Here is a 12,958-nt window from a genome sequence, read left to right on the forward strand (position 1 = left end):
TTTTTGTCCACCCAAATTTTCTAATTTAAAACGTTTCATAATTTTCATCTTTATAATAGCACACCAAGATTTTACAGTTTCCAGGCTTATTGGGCACTTCTAACACTTCAGGAAATCCCAGACTACAGAAGTGTGAGATATCTACCATTCAGTCTCCAACTACCATCCCCACCCCATAATGAAGTCCCATGATATAATTTTATCTTGATATCCCAGGATGTGAGACAAAATAGGTAATTCAGAAAAGGAGAACAATAGCTGTGAGAATCTAGCTACATCAAGGCTGATTTTTCCCCGAATTCTACCTGCTTGAATCATTCCAAAAATCCTAAACTGACTTACAATTAACTTAGCTACCAATTTTCTTCTTAGTCATGCTTAAGTCACTTCCTTAAGGTCCTGGATCCATGACATCCACATACATTTGTGGTGGGGGAGAGGCAGAGAGGCAGCCAGGGGTGGCAAACAAGGTACCTAAGGGTACTTTAACAGCAGAGACAAATCTACGAAACTAAACACTGTGTTTGCAAATGGCTAAAAGTTGTTTTATAATTTTCTCAAAAAAAATGTTTTTTAAAGATATTATTTTTATTTATGTGACAGAGAGACAGCCAGAGAGAGAGAGGAAACACAAGCAGGGGGCGTGGGAGAGGAAGAAGCAGGCTCCCAGCGGAGGAGCCCGATGTGGGGCTCGATCCCAGAACACCGGGATCACGCCCTGAGCCGAAGGCAGATGCTTAATGACTCAGAGTGAAGGGAGCGTTCCAGCAAAAGGGTAGTACCTCCTGAAGCTCCCTCATCCATCCAACAGCTAGCTCGAGACTGGCAACTGGCCAGAGTGAATCTGGACTAAAGAAAGACTCTTAATTCTTCTAGTGTAACAGTGGCAGGAGACACCTAGTGCTTCTCTACACTAAGAAGCAGGATTGGAATGAACCGCTGGTGGATTAATGTGAATAAAAGATAGCTCTGATGTAATCACCTTGTTGGGCTGCATTGGGTCTGACCCTCTAGGAAATACGACTTGACTCTACTTTTTAATGTTGTCTTTCCAAATCAGACCCAAACACTGAATCTAATCAGCATGGTTCCTGAAACTGTCGCCCCATCCAACTACCACACTACCCCACTACCATTATCCAAATATAAATCTACCTTTGATTTTCAGCCTGGCTTACAGGGGGCTCCCTATGCTTAGACTTATTTCTGACCAACAGAATTTTCTCCTTGGGTTTTGTTTGGGTTAAGTACATTGTCTTTGCAGGAGATCCATTCTCACTTAGCAGTTCTCACCTCCAGGGTCCCCAGGCTCTGCCCAGTCTGTCTACTTAGGTGGGAGCTGATCCCTAGAATAAGGTAGGCTCTCAGAAGTATGGCCATTGCTTTTCAGCCTTTTGGCTAAGATCAAGTGTAGAAGTATGGCCAAAATCCACTGAATTAAAGAATCAACAACAAAATTGCTCATAGGGTACGCCAGAACTTGCATCAGCATCCAAAGCCACAGTGTTCTGAGAGGTGACAGGAAAGTGAAAATATGGCAGAGTTCTAAAATTGATGACTCCAGAATTTCTTACAGAAGGGTTTAGGGGCATGAATCTGGCCAGAAGAGGAGGTTAAGTGATTTATTTGGAAGCTGCAATTGCTATTGACACAGCAAGTACACTGTTTTTTTTTGTTTTGTTTTTTTTTTTAGATTATTTTGAGGAGGAGGAGTTGTCATAGAAAGCTCAATTTTTTACTTAGAATGTGTATTTATTAGAAGTGGAGTAGCTGGGATAATGGCAAGACTCCTAAACCATCCTTTGTCCCTACATCCATCTACGTTTCAAGAGGCAATATAATTCCTAGTGCAAGTTTTGAGATCGTATGACTGAGATAAAACATCCTGTTAAAAGTAAAACATAATGGCTCAACCACTCCATATGCTAGGTTTTAAACAAATACATTCATCATAAGAAGTGTAAGGAAAAGGTAATTGGAGCAAACATTGCCCCTACTGCTTCTGCCCATCAGAATCCTAATTTTATTCAAGACCTACCTTTCTCCATAAGGTCTCCGCTTCAGGGAAGGTGAACACCATCCCCAGCCCTGAGAGAGACTCTTGATTGATTTTAAGCCCTTTACAAACATCCATTCACAAGCTTCCTGTCTTCTGGCCAGTGTTGGGTCTTCTGACCCAATTCTGGCCAATGAAATGTGCGAAGATGTCTTCTAGGGCAAAGGCGTCCTAGCTTACAAGGAAGAAAAGGTCCTTTTCTGCCTCTGAGTGTTGTGGGAGCTGCTGCGGGAAGTCATCTACCTTGCAGGAAGGCAGGGCAAGATAATGCAGAAAACCAGATTTCACTGTGCTAGGACTTTTCTACTTCTGCACTTTATAAATAAGAAAAGAAATCACCTGTTTTTCAAGTGACATTGACTCAGGTTGGGATTCTCTTACTTACAGCCAAAGATACCTTATTTGATAGCTAACTGAAGGAAAGAAAAATGACTTAAAATATGGCATCCTAATATTGTTTTGGAAGGAAAGTGCAATGAAGGATGTAGAGATTAAAGAGATGCAGATACAATGTGTCCAGAGACCACCATCTACACTAACATTCCTCAGATGACTGGCAACTGACAAGTGTTCAACAGCAAGGGCCATTTTTAAGACAAAGACCCAAAACTTAACAAAAACTAGCTCAAACTCAAATGTACAGAATCAGTAAAGACAAGATCAACTACAAACACACTATATGCTCTATTTTTTTTAATCCTAGTGAGCCAGAACTTGCCTCCATGTAGCATTTTATTTTTCATTTTGGGGAAACAAGAACATTTTTAAGTGCAACAAAGTTGAAGTGAATAAAGTTACTTATATAGACATTATGACTCAGTTTTCCAAGTTCAAAAACGAGAATAATAAAACTAGCCTACTTCTTTGGGATGGCATGAGGAAAAATTTAACCACTGAGGGCTTTTGACATTTTATTTATTTATTTATTTATTTATTTATTTATTTATTTATTTATGTAAGTAGGCTCCACGCCCAAAGTGGGGCTTGAACTCACAACACTAAGATCAAGAGTCACATGCTCTAACGACTGAGCAGGGCAGGTGCCTCAGGCTTTTGAAATTTTAAATGTCACATAAAAATGTTATATTACCTCAAACCAACTATCAGTAGTCATTACGAAATTCTAAGAGTGGATTAGAAGACCGATGGCTCTCTTTCTCAGTGCATTATTTTTTAGACATTTATCAATATTCAAATTTATGTTCTTGTATAGGCACTAATATTGCAGATAGACATAAGCCTGAGTGTGGTGATTATAATTTCTTACGTTACTGGTTCTCCATAATCTCAGTTCTAATGATATGGTTTCCTCAAAGGATTGGACCTCGAGGTACAAGGAATAGGAAAACTTTGTTATGAGCAATTGATTTGCTATATAAAATAGGGATTATAATTCCTCTCTTGTCAAAATTTGGCAAACCTGTCCACAGCAATTTTAATCTTATCTTTGTTTATAGCTACAAGTATTTTATTATTTTAATAATAAATTCTATCTGTATTATCCAGGTTAAAAAAAAAAACAACAACATATGTCAATTGTCCTGGACACAATCTGTCAAGCTGCTATGTTTCCATTTTCTCCAATCTGATTTACTCAAGATTAATTTGATTTCACACCCAGCAAAGAACAGAAACCTTTCATAAATGATTCTCACTCCTTCATCCCATAAAATCCAGATTTTTCAGTCTCCAAAGTATTAAAAAATGTAGCCTCAAACACCACTACACTGTGTAGTTTCTATCTGAAACAATTATATCAAGAAGGCAGGTGTGGGCTGCAGTGATACTAACAATAAGGCAGTCGAACATAGAAACTTATAGCCACTATTTTTAGACATATCTTCACAGATACATTTAAACAAACATAACATCCAAGTAAATAAACAGACTGAATTATTAATCAAGCAAGGCAAACTCTAAGCCTGCCTTTTGGAGTATCCTATAGAAAATGCATCCATTTTTCTCCCTTGATAAAAATGCATTCCACTATAGCCAAAAGAACTTAAAATATACTTTATTCCCACAACAGACCCAAAGTAGGTTGAGCAATCGTCAAATACAGCTTTTAGTTCAAGAGTCATAAAAGTACTTAAGTATTTTCATTGATGTATTTATTTTAAGAGAAAGTTATTAAATATATATGACAAAAAATAAATCATAGTCTGTAATTATGACCTCCCTCTAACAAATACAAATTGCAAAGTCAGGTTGGGCAAACCATGTTGGAATATGTCAAGAGAAAATGAGACTTGCAGTAACCCAGGGTGTTGCTCCAGTGAGTCATGTAACTAATGTGACTAAGTGAACACAACATTGTTCAAATAATCATGTTACTGATTTTGAGCACTTCTCCCCTTACTAACCACCCTTGACATACAACCAGCCCAGACCAGAAATTTAGAACCTGAGGATGGACATCCCCAGGCACTGAAATTTTCCAAAAGTTCTGAGATTATATTCTCAGAAAAGAAGTCCACCTGGTAATTAAGGCCCCATGTTTTAACTTGTTGTAACTCCATCAAGTAAGCAAATATGAGTTATTCTGCTCCTTTCCCTCTCTTTCTTCTATCTTGTATTCATCAAGTAATATCCTCATATGTAAATATTTGCTTATTAAAAATATTTTAAAGAAAATTACATGAGGCCACTCACTGCTCTTGAGTGCTGGTTTCTGACGCTGCGTTTTATCTTTTTCATCTTTTTGCCAATTCTGTTGGCAAAACTTTCACATAAAGACAGTGACAGAGCTATGCTATGTAAAAAAGTATTGAAAAAGAGAATATGAACAAGACACTGGTGATATTCACACATGATTGTAAAATCCAATGAAATCCAAAAGAGGAACCAAACAATGGAAAGTCTGTTGGTCAACATATAAAGTGTTTCTACTTTTCTGGAGAGCAATATAGCCATACTCTCAAAAGCGTTAGAATTTTTCAATCCCTTTGACTCAGCAATTCTACCTCTAGAAATTCGTGTTAAGGGAATAATCATGGGGTTACTCAAAATATAGCAACAGAGTTGTTTGTTTCAAGGCTTTTAAACAAATACCAAAATGTGACCAGGAGATGGGTTGAATTTATCTGGTACAACCACATATCATAATACCATGTGTATAATAAAAAATACGTTGTAAAGCAATATTTAATACAGTGACCTAAGATATAGGTTAGTAAACATTGATTGGAAAAATGAATAATATTGGATTTGATTCATAAACAGGAAGAACAATGAGTATGTGTAGAGTATGCTTTCATTTTTATAAACAATATACATATAACTTAAATATATAAAATGTTACCAGAAAATATCTCTTGGTGTTGGGAACTTAAGACTAACTTTTACTTCCTTCTCTTTGCTTGTCTTGATTTTTAAAAAAATTTTCTGTAATAAATGTAATTATTTCTGTATTAAGAGAAAAAATACATATATAAGGAAACATATAAGACTACTAAAAAATAACAAGTAGAGTAAATGGAAATAATTTAGTTGAAAAAATAAGAAACTACAGGCCTTAGCAATATATACACCAGAGGGGAAAAAATTGTTATAATCATTGTGAATTTTAAATAGTATTCAGATTCTGATCTCATAAAATAATAGGATAATAATTATGAATCAATATTTAAAATTTAATATGCCTATCAAACAATAAAGTAGAAATGACTCGTTATCACTCTATAGCTTTCGCCGCATATTGGCTTCAGATCTGACATAGCTAAATGGAGCATCAGACAATTATGTCTCATCTATATGATTAATTCATCCAAATGTTAGGAAATTAAAGCCACAATATCATCTGAGTCTAAAACAAGCAATTAAACTTGTCTTTGTGTTACTAGTGAAATACAGCCTAAATAGAATCTAAATAGCTTCACACATATTGAATAAAGAAATTGGTTCAACTGCAGTCAGATTTAAAGAAAAAATATATTAGAGTAAAGACAACATCTTTAAAGCCTTGCTGTTTAAGACAGTAGCCACAAGCCACATGTGGCTATTCAGGACTTAACATGTGGCTAGTCCCAAATAAAGTGTGCTGCAAGTGTAATATGGCAGACCAGATTTCAAAGACTTTATATGAAAAATGGAATGTAATGTATCTCATTAATAATTTTAAAATATTGATTATATGTTGAAATTCTACGGTTCTGAACTGTTGAGTTAAATGAAATACACTATTAAAATAAATTTCATCCTTTAAAAAATATTTTAACGTGGCTACTTAAACACTTTAAATTCTATATGTGGTTCGTATTTGTGGCTTGCATCGTACTTCTATTTAACGGCACTGACCTAGTAGTCAAGGCAATTTTACCAACACACCTGATACATGTAAATGCTCGAAGTAGTGTGGTATGAGGGAAAAGCTTTCAACTCAGATGAGCAGAAGAAACTCATTCCTGCTCAGCTATCTGCTAGCTCAGAAACTGGAGACACTCACTTTCCACTTAGCTGCAGTTTCTTCATCTGTAAAGTTGTTTTTTAAATGCGCTGTATGGAGAATTAAAATGGCATGTACTTGTCATGTCATACAATGGGTACTCATTAAATATCAACAGTGTCCCCTTCACTCTTTAACTTGCATTTTTAGAAGTCTGTGTTTTTGCTTTACAAATAGAAAAAAGCAGGTATGCCAAACTTATTTATAATTTTACCTCCGGGGGATAACTATTGTTATTCTTGTTTGGATAAACTTCCAGTCTTTTTTCTGTAGCTTTATAGATGTAGATGTAACGCAGAGAGAAAAGAAAAAAAAAAAGAGAATCCACTATTTTGTGGCCTAATTTCTAATTGCATAGCAACTTATTGCGACTATTGATGTCATGAAAATTTGTTTAATATAATTATCAATGACTGTGGTATTCCATTACATGGCTGTATCATAATTAATGAAGGTAATCCTCTAATTGTTGGCTATTTCATCATTTTGAGGATTTTCCTATCACTAAAGAAAGGAAAAAAAACAATGTTGAATATCCTGGAAGCCAACTACTTATTTCACTTCTATGATTATTTCCTTTAAGATTATTTCTAAACAATGATTACTCACATTTATAAAGATTTTGGATGACATAGTGCCAGACTGCCTTCCAAAAGAATTCATATAACAATTACACATAAAAATGCTCATTTCTTTCATATTTTCAACCTTGGGTAATTTTTTTATGTTTTACCATTTTATAGGTAAAAATCTGAGCATTTAAAAAATTTTGTATTGCTTTGACAAGTAGAGAGGTATTCCTAAATTGCTTTATCATTTGTATTTGGAATTACTACTCAGAGTTCCATGGACTGCCACTCTGACATCTATTCACCTCTCAGTACCTGCACAGGTACTGTGCATCTCCGCCTGTTACTATTGCAGGTGAACCGTCTGTTCCTCTACTCGTGTACCAAATCCCATCACTGGATTATTCTCCTCAGCATCAAACATAGTAATTATTTCCCCCATTTTAAGCAAAACAAAAGACAAACCAACAACAAAGTCTGGCCCTACTTTCTTGCTCTCCTTTATATAGAACTTCTCAGAAAAGTTGTCTGTACTCATCATCTTCAATCTTCTTCTCCCATTCACTTAAATCCAACCCAATTAGCCATTTGTTCCCACTTCTTCAATGAAAATGGTTATCAATGACTCAACAGTTGTTTACCATCTAGAGCAAATCATCAATTATCAGTCATATTTTCTTTGACTTAGCAGCATTTATTCAGTGAGCACCCCTCTTCCACTCACACTGCTGACCACTCCCTCTCTACCTGCCTTCCTGGACAGGTCACATCTCATAGACCTTTTCTCAGCATCCAGTGTTGGTTACCCCTCTCCTTGAGGATGCTTTAATGCCAACAGATGCTAGGGATCTGTCTTTGATCTCTCCTTTGTCTCTTTACTCACTATGTCAGTGATCACACCCAATTTCACGGCGATGACTCACAAATACAAAGCTCCAGCTCAGATCTCTCTCCTGGACTCCACAGTCATATAACTGTCTTCACAAAACCTGTACTTGGCTATCCGACAGCACCTCAAACTCAGTCTGTCCAAACCTGACCACTTGGACTTCCACACAGCCCAACCCTATTTTTGTTACAGTCTTCCCCATCTCAGTGGATGGTAACTCCATCTTTCCAGTTGCTCGACCCAAAACCTTTGGATTATTCTTTTGTTGCTCTTTTTTACACACCTTATGAACTCTGCCAGCAGATGTTGTTGGCTCTACCTTTAAAATATGTCCAAAAGCTGGCTATTTCATAGCACCCCTACTTGCTGATCCAGGCCACCATTATCGCCCACCTGGGTTACTTTAGTAACCTCCTAAGCATTCAATCTTTTCTTGCCCCTCTCTACCTCCATCTTAAACACAGCAACTCCCAAAGTAATTCTGCTAAAACATAAGTTAGGTCTTGTTACTCCACACTGCTCTCACACTTCTGCTTCCAATAGCTTCCCGTGTCACTCAGAGTAAAATCTAGTCACTGTAGCTTGGGGAAAGAGGTTACTGACTGGTACACGCTCCTAACACCAGAGCCTACCTTTGGATCTGGGGATAGAGTCATTCCAACCCAAACCAGTGAGCTGCCACAAAATAGAAGGAATTAAAATAAATGTTGGGATTAACCATGGCATCCACTGCCTTTAGCCCAATGAAAATTTTATAATTTAAAAATGTCCCCCAGATATTTCAATCTTATGTCACAGTACTACACATCTGTTTAAAATAAGCATCCACTCATTTGTACAGGTATGTACATACAGTACATAATCCATATGGATTTTCACAAGGCCTAATAACTAGAACCAAAACAGGATATGGTCATATCAAAACAGTGGCAGGTACTGGCAAACGCTAAGTTCCGTGAATATTACAGCTAAACATATAATTCAACATGCAAATTAGAAGAGTACATTTGCAGGACTTACTGTCCACCAGCCACAGATTGCTGATGCCAACCACCTCTGTATTTATTCAAAAGAGCCATTTACTCTCTTTCTCCTCAAAGAGACTATTCCTGAAAACTCATTCAGTTTTATTGATGCTTCATCATTCATCACCAGCATATTTATAAAATCGTCTCTTCAGCTGGTGTTTGCGTATAGTTTTTATTTGGTCAGGATACATGTGTATATTGCCTCCCCTAAACATTTTAAGCCTTCTAAAAGGCAAGGCCATATTCTAGTCTAGTCTGTCTGTTGAGCCCCCCTACCAAGGAGCTTAGCACAAACCACTACATGTTAAGGATTACCCAATAAATACTCATCAAGTAAAACATATCAGTAATTATATAAAATTTATTTTGGATAATTATATGTGGCAAGCAGCCTCTTAATTCATGAGCCTATATTCCTCCTAAGTGGATTCCTATTGCTCCCATAACATGCCTTGCCACTCTCACCTTCATTGTTTTCACCTTTAATTCAACTCAACTGAACAATCTTTTATTTGAAAGCTGCTATGTGCCAGGATGTGCCAGGTGCTAAGGACACAAATATTGCTAATAAATTATTTTGTCTTCAAGGGGTTTACAGTCTAGTCATTTAATATCCCTTCTTAGAATGTCCTCCCTACCTCCTTTCTGCCTTATTCTAATCCTCCTCAATCTTTAAACTCCATAGTGAACTTTACTTACTCCACTGAGCTTTCCTAGGCTATTTTTCCCTTAGTATGCCTTCCTACTGCAGAAATCTCAGCATGTGATATACATGCATCTTATTCTCTACTTAAACTTCAGTAATGGCAATGGAGCTGTGAATCTCAACTTTTTCTGAGTGGTACAGCATTGTACAAAGGAAGAGCAGAAACTGAGTTCACATGAAAAGGAAAGTAGGAAAATGGGCTGTGAAGGATAGGTCTTAGTGGAGAGGGTCCACTACAGGCTGCTAAGGCAAACTCTTCCATGTCTAGGAGCTACTAACCTAGAAAGACCACAGTCTCAGCCAGATTTCCTAGGGGGACAAAATCCATCTGGGAGGAAAGGTAATAGGGCAGTCAACATGCTTTAAAAGGAAGGAGTCCAATTTACCTTCTTCATAGCCACAAGCAGCTTTATTATAATGCAACCCCCAGAAAAACAAAAGAGCAAAAACAAAAAACCCTCTCCTTCTTACTTGATGAGCTCTAAAATCTCTTTAACAAGGTTGGGAGGGGGAAGAGAGAGAGGATGTTTATTTTACTATTAGAGACTTCAACTAAGTGTATGGTTGAGTTAACATTTCATTGTGACTGAGTTTCAATTACAGTATAATTAATTAATCAATCAGTACATATAAATGATATATTATTAATTTCCCCCCAGCTTTATTGCAAGGTGGGATGGAAAAAAAGGAAGGAAGAGAGGAGGGGAGAAAAGGCGATCTTAGAAGACCAAAAATTTCTGCCTAGGAGGAACACATGACTATCCCCATAGAGATGTAAGAAAAACCACGGGTCAGGAAAGATGCAGACTTCACCTAGGATTGCCTCTCCAAGTATGTCAAGACAAGTAGAAGCTGTAACCAGAGTTGGATCAAGAAGCTATTAAAGCAAAGAACTCTAATTGGCAGGAATTTAAGGTTTTCCTTGTTGTTACTTATAATTTCATATAAAGAAGTCTCATTTATAGGCAATTCATTAAGAAATGTAAGAAATTTAGTGAAAGGCTTACTTTAATTTACTATAAATGAGTCTTCCTTTTTCCTTTTCAATAGTTTTCCTTTTTTTCAAAATATATATTCTTTGAAGAAAATTTTGAGGTCAATATAATAGAATAAAAGGCATATTTTCCTATAAAGTGTTCCTCAGAAACTTTATGTTCAAAACACACATGAGGTAAGCTAATGATCTAACCTACAGTGGCATTTCTGGCTTTGTTCATTAACTTAATTTTAATACAGAATTTATACTACAGAAGATGGCCCAGCCAAAACTGAATTTTAAATCCCCTAATGTTGTATTTGTCATTCAGAAGAGGATTTGTCATCTCGGGATACATCCAAAATCTATCTAAAAAAATTTTAACATGTTTTTAAAAATTTATAAAACATACTTTGTGTTTACTGTAGGACAAAATCACAGTGGATTACAAGTAACATAATTCCATGGATACATTTTCCATTGCAATCAATTATTATTAGTACTGATTCATAAATTTCCACTGAAAAAGAGCTTCACACCTTAAAATCAAAATTCATAGTTACTGAAAATTCATGCTTGAAAACTATTTCTTAATTATGCAGTAAAGAGCTCGGTGAGGGGGTATTTTCATCACATTTCTACCTTATAAAAATCTTTAAAGCCATTGTTCAGGAAAATTATTTTGGAGGAAAGAGAACCCTCATTCAACAAATAGTCATGTTCCAAACACATAGTAACTATGAAACCAATGAATCAGAAGTATAGAAACCCCTAATAAAAATAAAAATTTAGTGGCAAAAAATCTACATAATTCAAGTAGTTTTATCTTATCACCTGGATATGTCTTCTAACTGCAGATCAAAGTCTTGAAGTTTCTTTTGATATTTCTCTGTAAAGTTACAGAACTCATGAAGAATTGAAAATTTCAAATCAGGGTACGGGCATTCCAAAGTTTCTAATTCCACAGGCAGTTCACTAAGCAAGTTACCTCTTTTTTCTGTAGAATAATCTAGTATCTGAAAAAAATACGTATGTTTTATTTAACATACATGACAAACTGATAAACAAATTATTACATGCATCACACTTACCTTCATACTCCAGTCTGAAAGATAATTTTCTATATTCTGTTGCTCCACACTAAGTCTTTCAAAGACAGCTTTCAATTGTTTCTTCACGAAGTCAACCTAGAGGATATAGATAAGAGATGGTCTCTTCCAGGACCTGTGGAAAAGGGTTCAAGAGATGCCATAGCCAGGCAGTGCTTATCAGAGGGGGCTTCAAGACACATATCTTAAAAATGGAACTAGGAAGTACAGTGGGGTCATAGCCACTCTGCACCCTCATTTGGATTTTGTTTGTGGTAAGACAGTTTACCAGATTATCTCTGGTTCAATCACTCCTTCCTCCCTTTGCATCCCTGCCTCCAATACCCAGCTGGGCATGGGTTGGTTTTTTTTTTTTTTAAGATTTTATTTTATTTTATTTTATTTTATTTTTAAAGATTTTATTTATTTATTCGACAGAGATAGAGACAGCCAGCGAGAGAGGGAACACAAGCAGGGGGAGTGGGAGAGGAAGAAGCAGGCTCATAGCGGAAGAGCCTGATATGGGGGCTCGATCCCATAACGCCAGGATCACGCCCTGAGCCGAAGGCAGACGCTTAACCACTGTGCCACCCAGGCGCCCCTAAAGATTTTATTTATTAATTTATTTGTGGGGGTGGGGGGAGAGGAAGAGAGAGAGGGCACAAACAGGGGAGTGGCAGGCAAAGGGAGAAGCAGGCTCCCCGCTGAGCAAGGAGCCCGATGTGGGACTTGATTTCAGGACCCTGGGATCATGACCTGAGCCGAAGGCAAATGCTTAACCAACTGAGCCACCCAGGAGTCCCTGGGCATGGGACTTTTAATACTTTTTAAAAATATATATTATTTATGGAAGCAACACTACAGAATAACTGAAAAATAGTAAGGAAAATCACCTAAAGGCAGACGTCTAGTGCCACTGTGACTGTGGAGCTTACGCTCTAGTCAGGGGAGGTAGTCAACAAACTAATAAAAAAATAGACAAGGGGTACCTGGGTAGCTCAGTCAGTCGAGCATCTGTCTTTGGCTCAGGTCATGATCCCAGGGTCCTGGGATTGAGCCCTGCATGGGGCTCCCAAATCTGCTTCTCTCTCTCCCTCTGCTCCTCCCTGCCTTGCTTGTGCTCTCTCTCTCAAACAAATAAAAATCTTTAAAAAAAAATAGATAAGACAATTATCAAGAGGAGGTAAGTGACATAAAAACAG

At 36.9% G+C, this 12,958-nt stretch overlaps 1 protein-coding gene across 1 annotated transcript in view; it reads right to left on the reverse strand.

The window, feature by feature from the left end:
* CCDC148 (coiled-coil domain containing 148) overlaps nucleotides 1-12,958 on the reverse strand; it is a 231,019-nt gene that overhangs the window by 131,348 nt on the left and 86,713 nt on the right. Inside the window, exons 7-8 of the mRNA XM_034654599.1 lie at nucleotides 11,760-11,855; nucleotides 11,503-11,684 (exon numbers count right to left, since the gene is read on the reverse strand). Coding sequence (XP_034510490.1) covers nucleotides 11,503-11,684; nucleotides 11,760-11,855 — 278 coding nt within the window. The remainder of the gene's footprint in view (nucleotides 1-11,502; nucleotides 11,685-11,759; nucleotides 11,856-12,958) is intronic.

Source organism: Ailuropoda melanoleuca, chromosome 2, assembly GCF_002007445.2.
Source record: "Ailuropoda melanoleuca isolate Jingjing chromosome 2, ASM200744v2, whole genome shotgun sequence".
Classification (NCBI taxonomy): domain Eukaryota; kingdom Metazoa; phylum Chordata; class Mammalia; order Carnivora; family Ursidae; genus Ailuropoda; species Ailuropoda melanoleuca.